The sequence below is a fragment of the Psittacula echo genome (genome assembly GCF_963264785.1).
Source record: "Psittacula echo genome assembly, chromosome: 25".
NCBI classification, from domain to species: Eukaryota; Metazoa; Chordata; class Aves; order Psittaciformes; family Psittacidae; genus Psittacula; species Psittacula echo.
Genome location: NC_137760.1, coordinates 501,957 through 526,890, shown reverse-complemented (window position 1 = coordinate 526,890; position 24,934 = coordinate 501,957). Strand labels below are relative to the sequence as shown.

General features: G+C 57.4%; 1 protein-coding gene across 1 annotated transcript; it reads right to left on the bottom strand.

Moving 5' to 3' along the window:
- Nucleotides 1-598: 598 nt before the first annotated feature.
- On the bottom strand, nt 599-24,752 carry SNRNP200 (small nuclear ribonucleoprotein U5 subunit 200). The gene is made up of 45 exons (XM_080634621.1): nt 24,668-24,752; nt 24,368-24,531; nt 23,456-23,627; nt 22,287-22,479; nt 22,013-22,068; nt 21,393-21,491; nt 20,494-20,646; nt 19,937-20,036; nt 19,617-19,753; nt 18,544-18,627; nt 18,174-18,347; nt 17,089-17,226; nt 16,811-16,966; nt 16,297-16,467; nt 15,497-15,690; nt 14,161-14,284; nt 13,152-13,301; nt 12,917-13,027; nt 12,263-12,394; nt 11,327-11,515; nt 10,177-10,374; nt 9,317-9,469; nt 9,143-9,223; nt 8,866-8,949; nt 8,058-8,164; nt 7,767-7,885; nt 7,383-7,537; nt 6,894-7,083; nt 6,000-6,173; nt 5,475-5,635; nt 5,006-5,233; nt 4,538-4,729; nt 4,281-4,459; nt 3,957-4,108; nt 3,589-3,697; nt 3,330-3,438; nt 2,991-3,180; nt 2,422-2,586; nt 2,090-2,211; nt 1,860-2,003; nt 1,602-1,778; nt 1,362-1,522; nt 1,198-1,279; nt 1,008-1,100; nt 599-903 (listed from the first exon to the last, which is right to left on the bottom strand). Exons 1-45 carry the CDS (start codon nt 24,710-24,712, stop codon nt 760-762), a joined length of 6,411 nt encoding a protein of 2,136 aa, XP_080490747.1. The 5' UTR covers nt 24,713-24,752; the 3' UTR covers nt 599-759.
- Between the last annotated feature and the right edge of the window lie 182 nt (nt 24,753-24,934).

The window sequence follows — 24,934 nt, the reverse complement described above, 5'->3', positions numbered from 1 at the left end:
CCACGCAGCTTCTCTTCTCCAGCCTGAACAGCCCCAATGTTCTCAGCCTGGCTCCATATGGGAGCTGCTCCAGCCCCTGAGCATCCTTGTGGCCTCCTCTGGACTTGCTCCATCAGCTCCGTGTCCTTATGTGGGGACCCCAGCACTGCACACAGGGCTGCAGGGGGGGTCTCACAAGCGCACAGGGGCAGGATCCCCTCCCTGAGGTGCTGCTCATGCTGTGGGGGTGCAGCCCAGCACATGGGGGGGTTCTGGGCTCAAGCGCTCACTGAAGACAGGTCATGGGGAGCTTCTCCTCGCCCAACACCCCCAAGTCCTTGACGCTGGCACTGGGCACCTCTCAGTGTGTCCACTCCATGTTCTCCTGGCCAAAGCTTCCATCTCCTTTCCATGCCAGCACCCCCTGGGTGAGTGGCACAGGGCAGATGTGGTGGCACCACCGCTGAAGCACAGCTCCCATCCAAGCTCTGCCTTAAAATCAGTCCTGAATGATCTTGTTTGAGCCTAACACCGAAGGCTCAGAGTTGGGGGCAGCCTCGGGGCCGTGCCTGTTCCCTCTTCCCCTTTTCCCACCCCAGACCCAGCACAAAGGGCAAGGTGGGGCTCAAGGTTTATTCCCAGCTAAAACCCCACTGTACAAAGCATCAACTCCATAGAAAATGAAACAAATCCAAGGAAGACACAGGAAGACACACGGGGGGATGACGAATGTGCTGCTAGGGGTTGGGGGGCACAACTTGGGGGGCTCCTCGCCCCACATCAGTCAGAGTCGCTCTCGCTCTCAGCCTCCTTCACGTCCACACTGAACTTGTACTCCTGGTCACAGCCCATGTAGGCATCACTCATGAAATACAAGGTGTAGTTGTGGGTCCCTGTGGCTGGAGCCACGAAATCCAACTTCACCTGCAGAGGGAAGAGAGGCAGTGTTGGGGTGGCGATGGGGAGACCCCGCACCCATAAAGCGTGGGGCTGTGGGTGCCGGCTGCCCCCAGCCCTATCCCCCTCACCTTGGCTTTCTGCTGCAGCGTCAAGCGCTTGATGGAGATGAGGCTGTTGGATTTGGAGTCGCCAATCACCACCCACCAGCCCTCCTCGCGTTTCTGCAGGAGGCACAGAGTTAACAGCATGGGGACAGCAAGGGAAAACCCCCATGGCTTCTGCCCCCCCAAGTCACCAGGGTTGGGGGTCAGCACATACCTGGGGGAAGAGGGGAGCGATGACGGGCCCGGTGACCTCCTCCTCACGCTCCAGCTGCACCAGCACCACCACAGGCCCCCCACTGCATGGACAGACCCAAGAGCCACGGTCAGGGCATCCCCCAGCACCAGCACCGAGGGGGCCTCCCCGCGGCCCAGCCTCACCTCCGGATGCTCTCCTTCTCCACTACCTCGTAGGAGAGCTCGATGTTGGGGTAGCGGTTGCAGAAGCGGGCAACGTCGGCAATCTGCACGTCCGAGAGCTGCAGCAGCGCGTTGCGGTCCTCGTCCTCCATCTCCATGATGTCAAACACGCTCTCCACACCCTGCAAGGACCAGGGTTTCAGCCCTGAGCTCCGCCCCCCGGAGCAAAGGGAGTACCCCGTGACTCCCCTCCAGCTTTACCTTGTCTGTGCAGCGCTTGATGTGCTCGGAGGTGAAGTGAGGCAGCTGCTTGAGGTAGGAATCCTTGGACCACATGGCCTGGGTCACCATCTGTGCCAGCTCCATGGCGGCCAGCGCAGGGCTGAGCCACCCATTGCTGGACAGCACGTCCACGCAGGCCTGGATCAGCCGGATGGCCTGGAAATGAGGAATGGGGACGGGTCAGAAGGTGGTGACGCCGCAATGGGCGACGTGGGTGAGGTGGGATCCCCGCTGTACCTTGCTGAGGATCTCCTCGGTGTCCGACTGCAGCTCGGCGCTCAGCTGCATGCGCGACAAGTGAGCCTGCAGCAGCAGGTTGGTCTTGATGTGGGGATCGTTGAACTTGGGGTTGGGCAGTTTGTGGGGAACCTTTTGGGCCAGCTACAGGGAGAAACGAGAAAGCCGTCAGTGGGGACCTGGGGGCAGGCTCCCTCCCACAGGCCCAGGGCCCAGGTGCCGGCACTGACCTGCCGCAGCAAGTTGTCCTCATGGTGCCGGATGGGGATGTTCTCATACTCGGCAGCACTGGAGATGATCTCAATGAGCCCTCGCACCTTGGTCTTGGCGTTGAGGGACATGCTGAAGAGCTCTGGGGAAGCCAGGGAGGGAGAGGGGTGAGGGGAAAGCAGAAAGCATCAAACCCCGTGGTGTAAGAGGTGCCTTCAAGGCAAGCTTCATGCTGAAGGACAGGATTTTATGCACCCAACTGCACACAAAGCACCTTCTCCCCATCACCCATGGCACAGGGAGCAATGCAGAAGGGGCTGCTGGGTGGTACCTGCCCCTCATGAGCCCTCACCGATGGTGGTGTAGTTGATGTAGTAGTAGGCAGCGATCATCCCCAGGTTCAGAGGAGCCACGTCCATCTCGTCCTCGATGCTAATGCATTTTGACTGCTCCAGGTCACTGAGGGTCTGTTCCACCAGCTCCGAGAGGTGATCTGAGAGGTGCCTGTGGGACACACCTGTGGGGGCAGCAGTGTTGGGATGGGGATCAGAAACAGCCCAGGATGGAGAGAAACTGCTCGTGGGAAAGCAGAGCCCAGAGGCCAGGATCCTCCAACTCCTTGTCATGGAATCACAGAGTGGTTTGTGCTGGAAGGGACCTTAAAGCTCACCCAGCTTCAACCCCTGCCACGGCAGGGACACCTTCCACTGGAGCAGCTTGCTCCAAGCCCCTGTGTCCAACCTGGCCTTGAACATCAGCTCCACGTCCCTCTTGTGCTGTTGCCCCAGATGCACACATGGGGGGAATCTAAGCCTGTGTTTGCGTCTGGGACGTCCCCAACCCAGGGGCAGGATCCTGCCCTTGGCCTGGTTTTGGTGGCTCTGGTGGAACACGAACCCCGGTGCAGAGCCCTCTGCTCACCCTGCAGGTTGTAGTAGTTTGGGTTCTGCGTCATCCTGCGATACAGGAAGGTCCAGGTGAGATAATCCACTGCATCCTGCTTGTTTTCAATGGTCTTGGTGACAATCTCGGCGTTGAAGTGGTCGTGCATGCAGTGGTCCAAGTGGGACTCCACGGGCAGGGGCTCATAGAGGAACTTCTTGAAGAAATCCTGCATTGGGGCAGGAGCAGAGGGAATTGGTGAATAACCCCCAGGCAGCAAAGCTCCGGAGTTATCCATCAGCCTGGGAGGAGCAATCCCTGCCCCAAGCAGGAGATGGATGCCCATAGGCCAGGAACGCTGCCCTGCTCCTCACCCACCTTCTTGGAGCCCTGGCACATGATGACACAACGGCCCTCGTCGTCCTGCAGTGGGCGGTTCGCGTGTCCCACCATCTGCAGTACGTCATAGATGGGGTAATCCACGTACCTGGGACATAGGGAGAGTTAATGCAGCTCCATGGAAAGCTGCCACCACCACAGCAATTTCCAGCCTCTGCCTGGATGAGGATGGAGCCCTTTGGGATGAGGAGCTCGTGCTCAGCAGGGTGGACACAGAGGGAACCTCATGAGCACTCACGCATGGATCTTGCCATTGTAGTACTGCGTGTCCATGATGATGACCAGGTGAGCAGCGATGTTCATGCCCCAGCAGAGGCTGCGGGAGGCCACCATAACCTGCACTGCACCTGAAGAGCATGGGCAGAACGGTCAGAGCAATGCTGTGGGGCACAGGAACCAGGGGGAGGCAGATCTGGGGGTTCTGTGCTCGAGCAGATGGGTCCCAGCACACAGGGAGGTCTAGGAAGGACCCAGGAAGGATCTCCCCCCTCAGCTGCTGCTCCTGCCCAGGGGGTGCAGCCCAGCACATGGGGGGGCCCTGGGCTCCAGTGCACACTGTGGGCTTATGCTGTTGGATGTGCTGTGTCCCCATCCCACCCCACTCACCAGAGCTGAAGAGCTGCTCCACCACGCGCCGCTCCACGGCTGTCAGCCCCTCGTGCAGGTAGCCCACCCCGTTCACAAGCGTCTCCTTCAGGGTGTTGTCATTCAGCTTGTCCAGGTACGACACCAGATCCTTCTCTGCACAGTGCAGGAACCTGCCCAAGATGGGGAGCAGAGACACCCTTGCCAGGCCCTGCAAGCCCCTTGTCCCAGCAGATACCTCAGGGACACCCATGAGACCATTTCCCATCACCAGTTGTCCCTTAGCCCAGCAAACAGCCCCAGAGCTCCTCCTCAGAGGAGGCAGGGAGGCCCCAGCACCGGTACCTTTGCCTCTGGACGTCTGATGCACAGGTGGTGAGGATGTTGATGGCCGTGAGCCGCGTCTGCTTGCGCGATGGGACGAAGACGATGACGGGCTTCTTGGGCGAGTGCTTCATGATGGCGTGGTAGACAGGCTTGGCCATGGAGAGCAGGCGCGTCTGCGTGTGGCTGATGTTGAAGCCCTGTGGGAGAGGAGCAGGCAGTGATGCCCTGTGCTCAGCCAGCAGCAGGGGAAGGAGAGGACGGTGCCCAAAGCCTACCTGAATGTGCAGCTCGAGGGGCACGGGGCGCACGTTGGGGTGGAAGTTGAAGGTGGAGGTGGCACTGCAGCCCAGCCAGTGGGCCACGTCCTTGGCGTTGGAGAGGGAGGAGCTGAGGGCCACGATGCGGATGGGCCGCTCGATTTGGGACGAGATGTAGCGCATGCGGGAGCAGATGACCTCCAGCACCGGCTGCAGGGGGGGCAGGAGGGGAACACTGAGCTCTCTGCAGCGTGCTCACCCTGTGGATGAGCTCTGGACACTCCTCACCCATGGCTAGCCCAGAGCTGAGCTTCCCAAAGGATCCAGCCCTCCTTTTCTTCCCTTGGGGAAACCCGGCTGGAAAAGCCGACCTCGCACCAGGTAACAGGAGTGAGCAACCACCCACCCCACAGCCCTGCTGCCCAGCCCCACACCGTGAGGAGCATCACTGCCATGAGCGGTGGCCCCCTCCCCTCGCAGGCTCACCCCGTTTTCGCCCCCGATGAGGTGCACTTCATCCACGATGAAGAGGTTGACGTTCTGGACGTTCTTGCGCTGCTTCCAGCGTCGGGAGAGGATGTCCCACTTCTCAGGGGTGCTGATGATGATGTTCCCTTTGCCCAGCAGCTTCAGGTCGGTGCTGGTCTCCCCCGTCAGCAAAACCACCTTCTTATTGAGGCGCTCCTGGAACTTCTCGTACCAGTCCAAGAAGACCTGCCAAGAGTGAGGGGGGTTGGTGACAGAACAAATCCTACCAGATCCCTACCACATCGCTGCAGACACACACAGGACATGCCAGCAGCACCACGCTGGCAGCTGGATGGTGTCTCTGCTCCTTCAGAGAGGCCACCACTAAAGAGAAGTCTGGAGTCATCCCAAGGGATATGACAGCAAAGAAGGGATGAGGAAAGGGAAAAGAGGGGATGAGGAAGGGGATCTGGGCCACTAGACTCACCTGCTCTGCCAGAGCCTCCATAGGGGTGATGTACACGCAGCGTCCCTCTGAGTTCTGGAGCAGCATCCTCAGGATGGCAAACTCAGCACAAATGGTTTTCCCACTGCCGGTGGGAGCCCCCACAAAGACGTTGTCGTCGCTGTTATAGACCGTGTTGAACACTGGGGACAGGCAGACAACCAACAGGAGCAAGTGAGCACAATCTCCATGGATTCCTATCAAAGCTCAGGAAACAGGCAGGGAAAACGCAGCCTGGACCCAGCCTGCACAAGGAGGAGCTACAGGAAGGGCTGGGTAAGAGTGTAGGCCAGGATCCATAGAGCTAAACAGGCTCGAGGCTGTCAGAGCAGTTCCTAAGCATGAACTCCCCATCCTGGCTAAGCCCAGGCAGAGAAACATGGAGAGGGCAGCTTCAGCTGGCTCCATCCCTGCATCCAACCCCTTCACAAATGGAGACCAAGGCGCTGAGAGGGCCAGGGGTGGCTGAGATTCAGCCCGGAGGAGAGGAGCAGAGGCAAAACCCACCCTGGGTCTGGATGGGGTTGAAGAAAGGGAACTTGTCCTGGTAGAGGCTCTCGAAGGCGCTGTTCCGCAGAGCTGACACAGGCAGGGGCTGCAGGTCCAGCAGCTCAGTGGGAGGAGGATACTTCTCAGGGAGGATCAGGTGCCGGAAGGAAACAGGAAGCTGGGTCTCACAGGCTGTTGGACATGGACAAGATCTGTCAGCTCTGAGAGCAGCGCAGGGCTTTCATCATAGAGTCAGCAGAGAATCCCAGCCTGGTTTGTGCTGGAAGGAACCTTAAAGCTCATTCAGCTCCAACCCCTGCCACAGGCAGGGACACCTTCCACTGGAGCAGCTTGCTCCAAGCCCCTGTGTCCAACCTGGCCTTGAACACTGCCAGGGATGGGGCAGCCACAGCTTCTCTGGGCACCCTGTGCCAGCGCCTCAGCACCCTCCCAGGGAAGAGCTTCTGCCTAAGAGCTCCTCTCAGTCTCCCCTCTGGCAGGTTAAAGCCATTGCCCTTGGCCTGTCCCTACAGGCCCTTGTCCCAAGCCCCTCTCCAGGTTTCCTGCAGCCCCTTTAGGCACTGGAGCTGCTCTAAGGTCTCCCCTTCAGGAGCCTTCTCTTCTCCCGGCTGACCCAGCCCAGCTCTCTCAGCCTGGCTCCAGAGCAGAGCTGCTCCAGCCCTTGCAGCATCTCCGTGGCCTCCTCTGGACTCGCTCCAACAGCTCCAGGTCCCTCTTGTGCTGTTGCCCCAGAGCTGGATCAGGGCTGCAGGGGGGGTCTCCCCAGGGCACAGCAGAGGGGCAGGATCCCCAGCCCTGCTCTCACTTGGTTCTCAGCAATCTTTACCCCACCAGCAGGGTCCTGCACCACCCCCCAGGCCCCAGTTGCACCCTGTTGCAGCAGGAACTCACAGAGCCAGCGGTCGGACACCACGCGGATGAAGTACTGAGGGGGCAGCGGCTCGAACACGGGCACGAAGAAGGTGACGAGATGCTCGTCCTGCGCATACTTGGCCTTCAGCAGGAAGTACTCGTGGTGCAGGATCACTTCACTGTCCACGTCCTCCACCAGGATCCAGAAAGCCTCGGATGAGCCATGCACCTGAGCAAGGGCAGCCATTACCTTCACAGCAGTCTTGTTTCCCCCCTTCCACACCTCCAGGCGCTGGACATCAGTGAATTCTCCACCCTGGCTAAGGCCAGGCAGAGAAACATGGAGAGGGCAGCTTCAGTTGGCCCCATCCCTACATCCAACCCCTTCACAGAGGGAGAAGGTTGGTACAGGGGGTACACCGTTTGCTACACCATGAAGTGAAGAAACTCCACAAGACCAAGGCACTGAGAGGGCCAGGGTGGCCCCACAAGTGCCCTCTTTCCCAGCATGGTATTTTCTGAGCTCACCTTTTCATCCCACTGGAAGTCGGGAGTTATGGTGAGCTCCACTTTGAGTGTGGAGCGGGTAATGGGCTGCAAGTGGACCGAGAGCTCCAGCTTTGGGAACAGGTGAACGTATTTGTGGATGGTTTTGCCCATCTTGGGCATTCGGATCAGCTCTCCTGTGAAGAAGAAGGCGCTGCCATCAGGACAGACAGACAACGGGATGGCCACCATCCCAAACTGGCAATCCAAGAAGCAGGAGGGAACCAGGGCAAAGCTTCTGCCCTCCTCAGGCTGCACCAAGACCCTCCCCAGGAACAAGGCCTCCAGTGGTGGAGTCTAAACACAGCAGAGGAGGCCAGAGGCAGGGGACACTTCTCCCTGCTGTGCCCAGCTGTGTCTCTGTACCTATTTCATTATGGTTCAGGTCATAGAGCCGCTCGAAGGGGAACGTTTTCTTCTCGATTTTCTTCACCACTTCATCAGGGAGCTTCTTGAACTGGCGCAGAGGACACATGGACTGCCACCTGCACCGCGGCCATACAGGCACACAGTCAGAGCTAAAGCCTTCAGAGCAGGCTCCCCACGCTGCCAAACCCAGCAGCTCCTGCGCATCCCACCAGGGATAAGCCCCCTCCTTCCCAAGGCAGGCCCCGGCAAGGAAGCTCCTGCAGCTCCCAGCCCCGAGGTGTCACTCACATGCGCTTGTCGATCATCTTGCAGAGGTTGAGGGTCTTGTCGGTGAGCTGGGCCCAGCCCCGGTTCAGGACGATCTCAAAGATGGCCCTCATGAGCCGGCCGGCAGACTGGGGACAGAGCAGCACTCAGAGCTGTGCCCATCCCTGAGCAGCTCCCCACTCTCTGCCCATTTGCCCCCCAGCTCCATGTCATAATAGAAGTGTGGGATGGAAGGAACCAGCTCCAACTCCTGCCATAAGCAGGGACCCCTTCCACTAGAGCAGCTTGCTCCAAGCCCCTGTGTCCAACCTGGCCTTGAACACTGCCAGGGATGAGGCAGCCACAGCTTCTCTGGGCACCCTGTGCCAGCGCCTCAGCACCCTCACAGGGAAGAGCTTCTGCCTAAGTCTCCCCTCTGGCAGGTTAAAGCCATTCCCCTTGGCCTGTCCCTACAGGCCCCTGGCCAAAGTCTTTCCCCATCTTTCTTCTAAGTCCCCTTTATGAACTGAATTGAAGGTCCTTCATCCCAAACTCCCACAGGAGGAGCAATTACATGATTCCCAGCCTGGGGAACGTGGCCTTGTGGGAGATTCCTAAGGCTACACTGCAGTCCTCCAGAGCTGGATTATTCTGATGACAAACTGGAGGCCCCAGTGAAGATCCAATTTCCACCCTGGCAGGGGGGAGACCTCACCACCCACAGTTCTAGTTACTTCCAAAGCCATCTCTGAGCCCAGACTGCACCTGTGAGGTGTAACCGGTTGTCTGAGGCAGGGCTGGGCTGCACACACCTAAATGGAAAGAGGCCCCAGCAGGTTTCCTCCCTTACCTGGGTTACATACACCATGTCCGCCATGAGAGCAAATCCTTCCAGCTTCAGCTGGGAGATGAAGGCCTGGAGGAGCACGTTGATCTAGGGAAGGAGATGAGAGATTCTCAGTGCCCGTTGCACCAGTGCCTGATCCCAGGGGACTGTGACGCATGGTGGGACAGAAGCAATCAGCAGGGATCACGGTCCCACACTGCAGGACAACGCGCTCAACCAGAGACAAGAAGCATGTGCAGCATCTCTTAAGAAGTCCCCTTGAGGTGGAGGCAGGGCTCACCTTGGCACTGGGCTCCTCTATGCTCTCCTTCACAGGGATGGGAACTCGTTCCAGCAGCTTCTGAAGCTCCAGCTTCTCCTCCTGCAGGAAACCAAGGTGAGAGAGGTGAGAATGGTCCTCACAGGGCACGCTCTGCACCTTCCCCTGCAGCACCAGGGCTGCCAGGCTCCGTACCTCCCTCACAGTGATGTTCCTGAACTCGGAGGACAGGGAGAACACCCGAAAGAGCTCGATTTCACTGAGGGTGGGTTTCAGGAGCTGGTTGTAGGTTTGCATGGTCTCGTTGGTGATGTAGTAGTGGCTGGCGATGCGGCCGAGCTCTGTCACCTGCCAAAGGACAAAAGCCACAGTGAAGCAGCAGAAAGGCACCGACTGATGGCACAGAGAGGAGGTGAAGAGGAACTGGGGTAAGATCTTCCGAAGATCCTATTTCAGTCTCCCCTCTGGCAGGTTAAAGCCATTCCCCTTGGCCTGTCCCTACAGGCCCTTGTCCCAAGCCCCTCTCCAGGTTTCCTGCAGCCCCTTTAGGCACTGGAGCTGCTCTAAGGTCTCCCCTTCAGGAGCCTTCTCTTGTCCAGGCTGACCCAGCCCAGCTCTCTCAGCCTGGCTCCAGAGCAGAGCTGCTCCAGCCCTCGCAGCATCTCCATGGCCTCCTCTGCCCTCGCTCCAACAGCTCCAGGTCCCTCTTGTGCTGTTGCCCCAGAGCTGGATCAGGTCTCCAGAGAGGTCTTTCCAGAGCACAGCAGAGGGGCTGGATCCCCTCCCTGAGCTGCTGCTCACACTCAGGGGGTGCAGCCCACACCATGGAGTTTATGCTTAAGATACAGCAGCAAACAGCAGTGATGCTGAGGCTCAGGATTTACACCAGCTCCTCTCTATGCAGACAAACAGCTCCCAGGAGCCACAGCCGTGCCCAGGTCCAAGTGATGCAGCGATCCCTGGGATCCATGTTTAACCAGTGGGACGCCTCTTGCTCCCTTCATCTCACCCAGGGGCTGCTTCCATCATAGCCCCTCTCCCAGGTCCTCTCTCACCTGGAAGTTCCCCGTCTTCTTGTCGTACTTGACCAGGTTGTTCTTGTCCAGCATGAGGGCTGCCGTGTGCACCAGGTCCAGGCGGCGCTGGTCCAGCAGCGGATCCCCCTTCAGGTCATCGTGGGAGATGCCATAGAGAGTGGGGGAGCGCAGCATCCGGATGTACAGATAGGTGTATCCCAGCCAATTCACTGCATCCTGAGGGAACAACAACGTGCCCTAAGAGCTGATAAACCTCAGCATGCAGAGACAACGCTCTGGTTGGATCCCAGTGCTCCAAGCACCAGTGTAGGACACAGAGGGCTAAGCCCAACCAAAATGGTCAACATAAAACCAGAGCTTGGAAGCCCAGCAGTGCCATTGACACCTTGAGTCCAGCACCAGGGAAAGATTAAGGAATTAAAAAATCATAGAATCTCAGCCTGATTTGGGTTGGAAGGGACCTTAAAGCTCATCCAGCTCCAACCCCTGCCACAGGCAGGGACACCTTCCACTACAGCAGCTTGCTCCAAGCCCCTGTGTCCAACCTGGCCTTGAACACTGCCAGGGATGGGGCAGCCACAGCTTCTCTGGGCACCCTGTGCCAGCGCCTCAGCACCCTCCCAGGGAAGAGCTTCTGCCTAAGAGCTCATCTCAGTCTCCCCTCTGGCAGGTTAAAGCCATTGCCCTTGGCCTGTCCCTACAGGCCCTTGTCCCAAGCCCCTCTCCAGGTTCCCTGCAGCCCCTTTAGGCACTGGAGCTGCTCTAAGGCCTCCCCTTAAGGAGCCTTCTCTTGTCCAGGCTGACCCAGCCCAGCTCTTTCAGCCTGACTCCAGAGCAGAGCTGCTCCAGCCCTCACAACATCTCCATGGCCTCCTCTGGCCTCGCTCCAACAGCTCACGTCCCTCATGCAGACTTTTCCCCAGTGTCCTCCATGTGGAGAACTCCACCTGCTTTGAGTTACAGAAGGATCTACTCCTCCCAGGCTGGCAATTCTTGTTGTCCTTTCAGATCTCTTCAAGCTTTGTTCCCCAGGCACCAAAGGCTGCAGGTTTCTTTCCTGCCATATAATGACAGCTCCTCTCCCTAACACTGCTCATCCTCTCACCCCTGCAATTCCCATGTGCACAAGGAGCACACATCCATGGGAAAAGCAAACATTCCCACTCACCTTCGCGTTCTGGACGTTGCCAAGCACAGTCTCTGCATTCAGCATGTCTGGGAGCTTAGACACCATCTGGCTCTCAATGGGGAGCTGCTGGTTGAGCAGGGACAGGTAATACTGCAGCTCACCATGGGATGTGATGAGGATCCCCTCTCCTTTGGTGTCGTACTGAGGCCTCCCAGCACGGCCCAGCATCTGAAATGAGAAGGGGAAGTCAGCAAAACAGCAAAGCTTTTACCTTCAGATTTCTCCTCACTGCTGTGTCCTGGGGCTTCACTGCTCAGTTTGCTGCTAATTCCTGCTGGAATACACATAGAATCCCAGCCTGGTTTGGGCTGGAAGGGACCCTAAAGCTCATCCAGCTCCAGCCCCTGCCACAGACAGGGACCCCTTCCACTGGAGCAGCTTGCTCCAAGCCCCTTTGTCCAACCTGGCCTTGAACACTGCCAGGGATGGGGCAGCCACAGCTTCTCTGGGTACCCTGGGCCAGCGCCTCAGCACCCTCACAGGGAAGAGCTTCTGCCTAAGATCCAACCTAAATCCCTCCTGTTTCAGTTTGAACCCATCACCCCTTGTCCTATTGCTACACTCCCTGATGAAGAGTCCCTCTGCAGCATCCTTGTAGCCCCCTTCAGACACTGGAAGCTGCTCTGAGGTCTCCACGCAGCTTCTCTTCTCTACACCCCAATTTTCTTAGGGATACAGAATTATCCCAGATGTGTCTGGGCAAGATACTGGGAGAGGAATCATTGCCCTCTTCTAGTGATCTGCTTCTCCTCTGCCCTCACAGGGCTGAGCCCAGAGCAGCAGATTCAGACTGGCAATAAGGAGCAGGCAGTAGCTATGCTGAGAAAACACAAAAGCAAAGCTTGGCTGTGCCTCAGTGGGAAAAGCAAATCCCTGCCCTGGGTCCTGGCAGCCCCTCTGTGACCAGGACCTCACCTGCAGGATGTCCAGAGCCCCCAGCTCGGTCCAGCGCCCCTTCTCAGGGCTGTAGACCTGTGTCCCCTTGATGATGACAGTGTGAGCAGGGAGGTTCACCCCCCAGGCCAGCGTGGCTGTGGAGACCAGCACCTGCAGGAGCAAAACACCCGTCAGAGCCAGGAAGAAACCAATCCCTACGGAAAAAAGGGATCTAAAATGCTGGGCCTGACATTAGAGACACGTACAAAAGGGACCAAGGCTGTGACTGTCCCAGCAGCTCAGCAGAGGAAGGTCAGGTAAAGCAGCAAGAGCTTTGCCCAACTCCCTGCATGACCCTCAGAAAATCCTTTGCCATCCACTGGTAAGGCAGCCAGGACACTGCTTCCCAAAGCACTTGTTTTCCCAGCTGCAGAGGCAGCCTGCTCTGGGACAGGCCTCTGCCTTTAAACAGCCAGCAAGGGCCAGGGGAGATGTTCTTGCCCTCTCTGCTCCTGGCCAAGTGCTGGTAGCTCCTATGCTTTATGTGCAAGCAAGCCTGCTTCCATCAGGCTCCGGCTCCACAGGAGTGGGATGGGGGCTGGGTCCTCCTGATTTTGCTCAAAGGACTATGGGGAAACATGGCTCAAGTGTTTCCCTTGGGAAGTGCCAACCAAAGGAGCAACTCCTGCTCACCTGGATGTGCTTGTCAGCAAAGAGATCCTCTACCAGTGTCCGGTCCACCCTCGTCATCCCCGCGTGGTGAATGGCAAAGCCGTAAGGAAGGAGATCCTTCAGCTCCAGGTTCTGCAGCACAAACACAACTAGCTCCAGGCTGGAGAAGCAACAGGAGGAAGTGCAGATCCTACAGGAAAAGCTGTGAAACTGCACCAAAGTGGCAACATCTTTGTGTGTGAAGAGCTCTGGTTACCTTGCACTGCTCAGCTTCGGTCCTCAGCACCTCGGTGGAGGCTGACCCCTCCCTCAAGAAGAGGCCCAGGGTATCTTTCTCCAGACACATGTCCCTGATGGCCCGGGCTGTCTTCCCGGTCTCCTTCCTGGAGTGAACGAACACCAGGACCTGTTAAACAAGCAGAGGGTTCCATTGCTGAGGTGGGAATCACCAGAGCTGCAGCTGGCAAAGATGCTTGAGCCAACCTGCTCCTGGGGTTCAGGGTGGGAAGAGATCTAGAACCACTGAGGATGCCCTATGCACCATGCACAGAGCGCCTGGTGTTATGGGGTATCACCACAAAAGCTCCCTCATCCTAAAAAGGAGAGGTCATTCCTTGATGAGACACCAGGCACAGGGAAAAAAGCCCTGTTCCTTCCTCTCAAGGCGACCATCAATCACCCGAACCCAACTTCTTCTCCACTACAGCATTTCTGCAGTGACAGCAGCTTGGAAGAGTCTCACAGCAACAGCCAGGAGCCAGGACTGTCAGGAACAATCCCAGCCTGGTTTTGGTTGGAAGGGACCTTAAAGCTCATCCAGCTCCAACCCCTGCCACGGGCAGGGACACCTACCACTACAGCAGCTTGCTCCAAACCCCTGTGTCCAACCTGGCCTTGAACACTGCCAGGGATGGGGCAGCCACAGCTTCTCTGGGCACCCTGGGCCAGCGCCTCAGCACCCTCACAGGGAAGAGCTTCTGCCTAAGAGCTCATCTCAGTCTCCCCTCTGGCAGGTTAAAGCCATTGCCCTTGGCCTGTCCCTACAGGCCCTTGTCCAAAGCCCCCCTCCAGGTTTCCTGGAGCCCCTTTTAGGCACTGGAGCTGCTCTAAGGCCTCCCCTTCAGGAGCCTTCTCTACTCCAGGCTGCTCCATCAATCACCAAAGGCTGTGTTTGTGCTTGGAATTGCTCTGACCCAGGGGCAGGACCTTGCCCTTGGCCTTGTGGAGCTCCCTGATGTTCCCATTAAACAAAAGAAGTGTCAGACCTGGTTCTTCCCTGCGTGCTCCATGATCTTCTCATAGACAATCTCATTCATGATCTGGAAGCGTTTGATCGCTTTCTTCTCTGTGATGCCCACGTAGGTCTGCTCCAGGGGCACCGGTCGGAAGCTGGACAGAAGAAACAAGAAGTCCATATAAGAGCAGAACGATGGAGGAATCATGACACAAAAGTTCTGCCAAAAGGCACCCTGTATTTTGTGCTCCCAAGTTCTATTTGCTTCCTCTGGACCTTGATTTACTTGGAGAGACGATGGTTCCAGTTCTGCCCAGTCAAACAGGAGGGAACAGTAACATGTGCCCCCATTTCCTGGAATCCATTGGCTTTGCACACACTCAGGAAGCAAAAATGGAGTTTTGGGAATGGCCATAATCCTATTTTGTGCTTCCTTCGACCAGCTCCTGCAGCACAGAGGTACAGCAGAGCTCATCTCTGCCAAGAAGGGAACAGGAGCCGGCTTCAGTGTGTGCATGAGCCCAGAGCACCCCCTGTGCTGGGCTGCACCCCCAGAGCATGAGCAGCACCTCAGGGAGGGGATCCTGCCCCTCTGCTGCACCCTGGCGAGACCCCCCCTGCAGCCCTGTGTGCAGTGCTGGGGTCCCCACATAAGGACATGGAGCTGCTGGAGCAAGTCCAGAGTAGGCCACGAGGATGCTCAGGGGCTGGAGCAGCTCCCGTATGGAGCCAGGCTGAGAACATTGGGGCTGTTCAGGCTGGAGAAGAGAAGCTGTGTGGAGACCTCAGAGCAGCTTCCAATGTCTGAAGGGGGCTACAAGGATGCTGCAGAGGGACTCTTCATCAGGGACTGTAGTGACAGGACAAGGGGTGATGGGTTCAAACTGAAACAGGGGAAGTTCAGGTTGGAGATAAGGCAGAAGCTCTTCCCTGTGAGGGTGCTGAGGCGCTGGCCCAGGGTGCCCAGAGAAGCTGTGGCTGCCCCATCCCTGGCAGTGTTCAAGGCCAGGTTGGACACAGGGGCTTGGAGCAAGCTGCTCTAGTGGAAGGTGTCCCTGCCCGTGGCAGGGGTTGGAAGTGGATTAGATTTAAGGTCCCTTCCAACCCAGACCATTCCATGATTCTATGATCTGCCTCCTCCAAAGTGTCTGTGCAAGTACAACGCAGGAACCCTGGCACGCACTTTGAGGCTGGATTTAACTGCTCCAGTCCTAAACACGCATTTAGCAGCACATGCAAGAGCCAAATGCATGTTGAGAGAAGGCCGAAGGTCTGATGAGACCCTGGAGCCATCTCACAGCTGCCTGCCACAGGAGGCAGAACTTCCCTGGCTCTGCAGGAAGCTCTCTCCTAGATTGGCACTGTACCTGTTATCAAAATAGAACAAGCCTTTGGCCGGGTCCACGCGCAGGAAGGTTGCCACGTCCTCGTAGTTGGGCAGGGTGGCACTCAACCCCACCAGCCTCACATCCTCCTGGGTCATCTCGATGTTGCGAATGGCTCTGGCCACCAGCGACTCCAGGACGGGTCCTCGGTCATCGTGCAGGAGATGAATCTCATCCTGAAGATGAGGAGCAGCGTTATCCCCCTCCAACCAGTGCCATTTAACACATTTGCAGGTTAGGTTCTTAGTGGACCTGCTTGTGTGGAGGCTCATCCCACAGCTCATGGGTTAGTCACGGAATCAACCAGCTCATCCAGTCCAACCCTTACCCCAGCACTGCCAAGGCCACCACTAACTCATGGCACTGAGGGGGTGTGAATACTTGCAGGGACGGTGCCTGCAGCCCTGCCCTGGGCAGCCTGTTCCAATGCCTGAGCACCCTTTGGGCAAGGAATTGTTCCTCAGCTCCATCTAAACCTGCCCTGGTGCAGCTTGAGGCCGTTTCCTCTTGTCCCATCCCTTGTTCCTTGGAAGAAGAGACCAACCCCACCTCATTACAACCTCCTTTCACGTAGCTGTAGAGAGCGATAAGGTTTAGTGGTGGCCTTGGAAGTCCTGGGGTGAAGGTTGGGCCTTTTCTAACCTGGTTGATTCCATGATTCTATGATTCAAACCCCAAGTCTCTTCACAACCAAGCACCAGGGACATCTTTAACCTCTAATGCACAGTTGGGAACTGTAACACCCCCCACAGTGCCCATCCTCACTCCCTCTCTGTGCTCACCAGGATGACCAGCCGCACGAGCTGGGTGTAGGTGCGCTCGCCTCCCTTGCGGGTGATGATGTCCCACTTCTCCGGGGTGCAGACGATGATCTGTGTGGCACTGATTTCCTCCTTGCAGAGCTGGTGGTCCCCCGTCAGCTCCGCCACGTTGATGCCGTAGGTGGCCAGGCGCTAAGAGGAAGCCCAGAGGCTGTTACGTTGGATCAGTGTGTTCCCTGGGGCAGTGGAGCCCAGGGATGCTCCCAGACAGCTTCAGCCTCATCCCAGTGAAGCACTGGAAGAGCCCCATGGGTTTCACAGCCCACGCTGACATCCAGAGCCCATATGGACAAGCACACAGAGCCTGGGGAGCACAGGCTGCACCGTAACTAAAGACAGCCCAAACTCATCCTCTCCGAACAAGCTCCTGCCTGAGCTTAGCTCCTTCTGGAAGCACAAGGTGAGAAGCCACCAGAATCAAGCTCATCCTCCCCAACCTCCAGCTCAGGCAGGGCAGGACCAACCCTCTCCTTACCTTCCCAAAGCTGCCCACCATCTCCTGCACCAAGGACCTCATAGGTGCGATGTAGATGATCTTGAAGTCATCCACGTTGATGGTCCCGTCCATGTTGATGTGCTTCCCAATCTCCCGCAGCATGCACATCAGCGCCACGTTTGTCTTTCCAGCCCCCTTGGAACACAACCAGAGCCAGAGCCATCAAACCCTCCTTGTTCCCAGGGAAGAATGAGCCACAGCAGGCATTTGCCACCAGCGTGGCTCATCCTTTGGGATCCCATCATGCCGATCCATACCGTGGGTGCACACAGCAGGAGGTTCTCATCAGACTCCAGTGCAGCACGGTAGAGTTTGCTCTGAATTCGGTTGAGGGTTTTGAAGCCCTCGAAGCCAGCCTGGGCGTACTTGGGCAGCTTCTCCACAGACACCAATTGCTGGGAAGGGAAAACAAGGAGCTCAACACCTTTGTTCCAGCACTTCACAGGCGGTAGGGAACAGGGGAGAGCCTGGAGACACCTGGAGAGCAGCAGGGTCACATTGTCTCTGGATCCCAGCCCAGTTTGGTATTAAGGGAGTTTAAAGCTCATCCAGCTCCAGCTCCTGCCACGGGCAGGGACACCTTCCACTACAGCCGCTTGCTCCAAGCCCCTGTGTCCAACCTGGCCTTGAACACTGCCAGGGATGGGGCAGCCACAGCTTCTCTGGGCACCCTGTGCCAGCACCTCAGCACCCTCACAGGGAAGAGCTTCTGCCTAAGAGGTCCTCTCAGTCTCCCCTCTGGCAGGTTAAAGCCATTGCCCTTGGCCTGTCCCTACAGGCCCTTGTCCCAAGCCCCTCTCCAGGTTTCCTGCAGCCCCTGTAGGCACTGGAGCTGCTCTAAGGTCTTCTCCTTAAGGAGCCTTCCCTTCTCCATCTGAACCCCCCAGGTCCCTCAGCCCTTCCCCATCACACTGTGCTCCAGGCCCTGCACCAGCTCCGCTGCCCTTCTCTGGCCCCGCTCCAGCCCCTCAATGTCTCTCCTGTAGGGAGGGGCCCAGAGCTGAGCACAGGATTTGAGGTGCAGCCTCACCAGTGCCCAGTGCAGGGGCACAATCACTTCCCTGACCCTGCTGCTGCACTGGTGCTGATCCAGGCCAGGATGCTGGGGGCTTCCTGGCTGCCTGCGCGCAAGCTGCTCATGCTCAGCTCCATCAATCAGCATCCCCAGCTCCTTTCCCATGAGCAGTTTCCAGCCTCTCTTCCCCAAGCCTGGAGCGTTGCAGCGAGTTGTTGTGGCCCAAGTGCGAAACCTGGCCCTTTGCCTGTTGAACTGCCTCAACATCAGTCCCCTCATCACTCAGCACCCCTCGTGCTAACACAGGGAAACAAGCAGGGCACCCACCTCTTCAGAGCCGAAGGGCTTTGGCTTCAGAGCAGGAACGTGCACCTCCTCGTAGCCCTTGCGCTGCCGGCGGAAGGAGCCGTCGGGGAGCTGGCATCTCTTGTTGGCCATGAAGTGACTCCCCTGGGCAAACACCAGATCCTCCAAGTCCAGCACCTGCCGGGGAGCCAGCGCCTGGAAAGAGACAAGGATCAAAGAGCGCATCCTGGCATCTTCACCCCGGGACCAAGGGAAAAGCAACTGCACCCAATGGGCAGGTGCCTCTTGAGCACATCAGGGGCTCGTTCTTGGTCCCTCCCTGCCCACATCCCTTCAAATGCTCTTCTGACACATCCTGAGGATGATTCTTGGGGATTTCCAAGGGTTTTACCTCTCCTCCTTGGTCCAGATCCATGGTCTCCAGGTCAGTGTCCATCCGGGACTGACGGACACGCTCCCGCCGAGAGCGTTCCTCCTGCGTGAGCAGAGCAGAAGTCAGCCCTGGGGAGGAGCAGCTGAGCTCCCTCCATGGAGACCCCCATGGCCTCACACAACCACAGCATTACTGTATGGGTGTTTCCCTGACCAAAACTGATCAGTTTTGGCACTAGAAACCAGTGTCCCCAAGGCCAGGCCATAAACTTGTCCTTCCAGGCGAGCTGACGAACGGAACATGAGCAGATGAGGTTGCTCCTCTGGGCACCCTGTGCCAGCGCCTCAGCACCCTCACAGGGAAGAGCTTCTGCCTAAGAGCTCATCTCAGTCTCCCCTCTGGCAGGTTAAAGCCATTCCCCTTGGCCTGTCCTTACAGGCCCTTGTCCCAAGCCCCTCTCCAGGTTTCCTGCAGCCCCTTTAGGCACTGGAGCTGCTCTAAGGTCTCCCCTTCAGGAGCCTTCTCTTGTCCAGGCTGCCCCAGCCCAGCTCTCTCAGCCTGGCTCCAGAGCAGAGCTGCTCCAGCCCTCGCAGCATCTCCATGGCCTCCTCTGCCCTCGCTCCAACAGCTCCAGGTCCCTCTTGTGTTGTTACCTCAGAGCTGGATGCCCTGGGTCATGTTGAGCTTCTCTTAACCCAGCACCCCAAAGTCCTTCTTCTCAGGTGGCTCCATTCAGCCTTCCCCTGCATGTGCTTGTGCTGGGGCAGGGCCTTGCACTTCTGTCATGTTGAGCCTCACCTCGAAGAGGCCCAGGGTGAGGCAGTGCAGGTACAACCCAGCCACCACCAGCAGGAACACCTGAAACCTGCAGCTATGGGCATTTTTGGGAAAGCAGCCATCTGAGTGACTCAAGCCCCACACATCTCCCCCTCAGCTGAGCCTCAGCATCACCCAAGCAACGTTTCCTACGGAGCTGAGGTTCCAGCTCAGTCAGGGGCTCCTCAATCACACAGAGCAAACCCCACCCCAGCAATGGCATCAAGACTCCACAATCCCTCCTCTCGCCCTTCCTGAGGCTCTGGCATCCTTACCCGGATGAGATCCTCTTTCTCTGTTTCGTGCAGTTGATACAAGAACTTGGACAGCTCAGGATCTGCTTCCATCTTCCCCATTATCCTTTCTTTCTCTGCTTCGCTTTGGGCACTGGCCAGCAAAGTGCAGTAGAGGACTGAAGCAGGGAAATAAAGGGATGGAAAAGGTTGGTGGGGTGGGTTAATGGTTGAACCAGAAGGACAGAGCAAAGAACAAGGCTCAAGCTTCACAAAGCAGCACCGAGGGCAGTTGAAAAGCCTCAGGTTGTGCTGGAATCACCTCAGAACAGGAGGAGAGCAACAAGGTTAAAGCCACTTACTCATCATCCGGTGCTGCCGCAGGACCTTGATGAAGTCAAAGGTGTTGAAGCCCAGGAGCAGCACAAGCTGGTTCTCACATTCCCGGTCATCACTCGCAGTCTGGGAGGAGCAGAAAGCAGGAACCATGAGCTCTGTGCCCCACACACAGCCAGAACCCTGCTTCCCAAGGAACTGGACTAGAGAAGCTCAACAGCAGCTACGCCCCACAAGGTACCCAATCCAGCTGCAGGTGACATCCCCATCCTCTCCACCTCTCCTTTATCCCAGCTCTCATGAGCATCAGCACCACAATCAGCAGGGAAATGCATCCAAGCTATGATGATCTCCCAGCAAACAGTGACAAAACCCCAACCCCTTCCCCTTGGAAGGAGATTTCTGGGAATGAAGGCTGGTGCCACCCAGCCCAGCACCCATCTATCTCTGTGCAAACACAGCACATCCACAACTGCATTTCCTTTGAAAGAACACAGGTAACGAGTTGTGGGGGCCAATTCCTGCTTCCAGGCAGAGAGTATTCCAAGACCACCACAGCCATGTGGATCAGGGAGCCGCTGACCTTCAGGATCTCTAGGACTTCATCTGCCTTCTTCTGGGAAACAATGGCATCATCATAGAAGCGGCTCAGCTGCCGCTGGAGCCAAAAGGCGTCGATGTCTCGCGGGTGCAGATCCTTCTTCTTGGAGCTCATCAGCTCCCCCGATGCCACCAGCTTAAGGAAATCCCACAAAAACGTTATTTTCCAGTGAGAGGGAAGCAGAAGCATGGACCCTGTGCTCTGGGGGAGTGTGTGGGGTTGCTCCCTGACCGGGGTGAGGAGCAGAGAACCGGTAGATGCAACTGTGCAGCTGCCAGAGCCATGAATCTTGGGATGGTTTGGGTTGAACTGACCCTAAAGCTCATCCAGCTCCAACCCCTGCCACGGGCAGGGACACCTTCCACTACAGCAGCTTGCTCCAAGCCCATGTCCAACCTGGCCTTGAACACTGCCAGGGATGGGGCAGCCACAGCTTCTCTGGGCACCCTGTGCCAGCGCCTCAGCACCCTCACAGGGAAGAGCTTCTGCCTAAGAGCTCATCTCAGTCTCCCCTCTGGCAGGTTAAAGCCATTCCCCTTGGCCTGTCCTTACAGGCCCTTGTCCCAAGCCCCTCTCCAGGTTTCCTGCAGCTCCTTTAGGCACTGGAGCTGCTCTAAGGTCTCCCCTTCAGGAGCCTTCTCTTGTCCAGGCTGACCCAGCCCAGCTCTCTCAGCCTGGCTCCAGAGCAGAGCTGCTCCAGCCCTCGCAGCATCTCCATGGCCTCCTCTGGACTCGCTCCAGCAGCTCCATGTCCCTCTGGTGTTGCTGCCCAGAGCTGGATCAGGGCTGCATCAGAGCTCAGCTTCAAGGCTCCCAATTGCATTCCTGCCCCTGCTCTGGACAGCCCCAAACCATGTTTCCCAAGTTCCTCCAGGACTCACATTGGCCGAGAGGGTGCAGCGCACAACGGCCTCGTCTCCCTCCATGTCATCGTCGGACGCCTCGTCCCGCACTTCACCATAAATGTCCTCATCACCTTCCTGTTAGAAACAGAATTCCAGGAATGACTTTTACAAACCTCAGAGAAGCTTTTCCTTGCTGAAGATGAATGATTTGGCAACTAATTCCCAAGGGGAAGCTGCCTCCTGCTTTCCCCAGGAACAAAGGTAAGGACCATGGGAGATGAGTTCTCCTCTCCAGAGAGCTTTGCCAGCAGCTCCTCCAACCACCTCCCATTTGTCTCTCATCATTCTCTCAGCCTCTTCCAAGAAACAATCCCAGGAGCATTCCTAGGAAACGCTGCCTGCTCCTCCTTCCCCCCCAGCTGTCACGTTTCCCCACATATCTAAAGATCACCATCTGGTTCCCACCATCCTGCCTCACGATAAGCCTGGGATTAGCAGGATCACCAACAGACCCTCCCCGAGGAAGCTAAAATAACCCAGTGTGAGCCAATGCCCACTTCTCAGCGGGACTGAGGTTCTGCAGTCCCTGTGGAGCAGCTCAGATCAAAGGGACAAGGCAGAGACCCCATTGCCAGCCACAGCCCCTCATCTCCTACCTCCTCATCGGACTCAAACTGCACATTCACTCCATAGGTCTCATCGATATTGTCATCTGCAAGGAGAGGGGAGTTCGTTCACCAGGGAATCTGGGAATTATGGGCATGGGTGATGGATGCATGTGCCCATCCATCCCTCAGTGCATTGGAAAGAGGAACAGAACCTGGTTATGTGGCTTGAAAACTGCCCCAGTTCTGGTCTCTCTGAGTGCAAACATGACCCCAGAGCAGCAGTAACCCCGCTTCCTGCTCCATTCCCGAAGCCATCCCATACCCATGTTCTGGATTTCCTTGTCTCCGCCGTAGTCTGTGATCTTCTTGCCCAGGTTCACCAGGACATGGTAGCGGGTATCATCGGTCTGGCCCAGCAGCAGATCCACCTCCTTCCTCCTCTCCTTGTCTCGCAGCTTCTCGTTCTTCAGCACCGCCAGCACCTCGTCAGCAGCTCCACACAGGATGTCCCGCGGCTGGGAAGGAACCACATGGATACAACACCTGAGAGGTGCCCAGTGCCAGCCCCATGGAGCTCAACAAGGCCAAGGAAAGGTCCTGTCCCTGGGTCGGGGCAATCCCAGGCACAGACACAGGCTGGGTGGAGAAGTGATTGAGAGCAGCCTGAGGAGAAGGACTTGCGGCTGTTGGTTGACCCGGCTTCAGTGTGCGCTTGAGACCAGAACCCCCCTGTGCTGGGCTGCACCCCCAGACTGTGAGCAGCAGCTCAGGGAGGGGATCCTGCCCCTGTGTGCTTGTGAGACACCCCCCCCTGCAGCCCTGTGTGCAGTGCTAGGGTCCCAGCATGAGGACATGGAGCTGTTGGAATCCAGAGGAGGCCATGAGGATGCTCAGGGGCTGGAGCAGCTCCCGTTTGGAGCCAGGCTGAGAACATTGGGGCTGTTCAGCCTGGAGAAGAGAAGCTGTGTGGAGACCTCAGAGCAGCTTCCAGTGCCTGAAGAATGCTGCAGAGGGACTCTTCATCAGGGACTGTAGTGATAGGACAAGGGGTGATGGGTTCAGACTGAAACAGGGGGAGTTCAGGTTAGATCTAAGGCAGAAGCTCTTCCCTGTGAGGGTGCTGAGGCGCTGGCACAGGGTGCCCAGAGAAGCTGTAGCTGCCTCATCCCTGGCAGTGTTCAAGGCCAGGTTGGACCCAGGGGCTTGGAGCAAGCTGCTCTAGTGGAAGGTGTCTCTGCCTTTGGCAAGGGTTAGAGTTGGGTGAGCTTTAAGGTCCTTTCCAACCCAGACTATTCTTTGATTCAGTGAAACAGAGAATCCTGTTAGTCCCTCTTATTTCTAAGCTCTTATGGTCACCCCCAAAACCACTGTCACAACGCGTCCAAGCCCAAAAACCAGCACTGGTGCAGCAAAGCCACCCCATGGGATAACAGAGAAAGAGTCACAGCTCCCAAGGGTTTGATTTCTGTCTGAATCCATTCCCATCCTCACCTGGTCACCAAGAGCTGCCTGAATGAAGCTCAGCAGCACCTCATAGGTCTCCCGGGTCTCCTTGGTTTTGGGTTTGTAGATGATTCCCACCATCTCATCAATGCCTTCAGACAGCAGCGTGTAACCCTTCATCTTGTTGATGTCGTGCCTGTCCTCATCACGCTTCCTTCGCCTGAAACAGAGGCAGGGAGGGGAATGGTCACCCCAAGCACATCCAGGCTCTTTCAGTTGATTAATAAAGGAAAAATCCAGCTCTTTGAACGTTCACTTCCATTTTAGCTTCCCAACATGGACACCAAATGAAGACAGCAGCTTCCAGCTGGGTGGGTTCTGTGCTCCCACCACCACATCATTCCCACTACAAAACCCCCCAAACCCCTACAATTTGAGGTTGGGTTTAGTACCCAATCAAAGCTGTGTTAGGAATAGCACATCCATTGTAATAGCACGTCCACTGCCATGCCACATCCATTGCCATGCCACATCCCTTGCAACGCCACATCCCTTGCAACGCCACATCCATTGCAACGCCACATCCATTGCCATGCCACATCCCTTGCAACGCCACATCCATTGCAACGCCACATCCATTGCAACGCCACATCCATTGCAACGCCACATCCACTGCCATGCCACGTCCACTGCCATGCCACGTCCACTGCCATGCCACGTCCACTGCCATGCCACGTCCACTGCCATACCACGTCCACTGCCATACCACGTCCATTGCCATACCACATCCATTGCCATGCCCCATCCCTTGCAATGCCACATCCATTGCCATACCACATCCATTGCCATACCACATCCATTGCCATACCACATCCATTGCCATGCCACATCCATTGCCATGCCACATCCCTTGCAACGCCACATCCATCGCACACCACCCGCCCTTGCGCTCACACTCACTTTGCCCTCCGCTCCTCCTGCATTTGGGGCTTGGTCCTCTGCGCCTTGTCCCCCATGCGGGTCCCCTCCAGTTTGCCCACCAGGGACAGCACCTCCCCCGTGGGCTCATCCCGCCGCGTCCGGTCGATCAGCGAGCGGTCGGCTTGGAGCACGAGGTTGGAATTCTGCGAGGGGAGAGGGAAGGCGATGACAGAGACCGGAGGTGGGGGGACGCACACGGAGCCGGTTCCCGCCCCTCAAACCCATTTGTGCTTTAATTAAGGGGAAGGGACAAGGCCCCCGCACCGGCCCCGCACTCACCGCCTTGTACTCGTACTGCAGGCTGCGGGCCGTGACGTCCGCCATGGCTGCACCGGGAGCAGGCCGCGCCGCCGCTCACCGGAACTTCCGGCTTAGGCGGAAATGGGACCTGAAGGAGGTATCTCCGGAACGAAGGGAACTACAGCTCCCAGCATGCACCGGGAGAGGCGGGGAGGACCCGGGAGGCGTTCGTTCTGATTGGCTGGCGGTGCCCCCCCGCCACCGCGCTGATTGGTTGTGGTGGGTATTTGAGTAGTTGACGGTTGA

Excerpts from the sequence above, each read along its gene's own strand:
- SNRNP200 (XM_080634621.1), bottom strand. The coding sequence starts at position 24,712 with ATGGCGGACGTCACGGCCCGCAGCCTGCAGTACGAGTACAAGGCG. Across the intron at positions 21,492-22,012 it reads AGTTTGAGTCCGATGAGGAG|GAAGGTGATGAGGACATTTA; the intron begins GTAGGAGATGAG and ends TGTTTCTAACAG. Across the intron at positions 3,439-3,588 it reads TACAATGGCAAGATCCATGC|GTACGTGGATTACCCCATCT; the intron begins GTGAGTGCTCAT and ends CCTATGTCCCAG.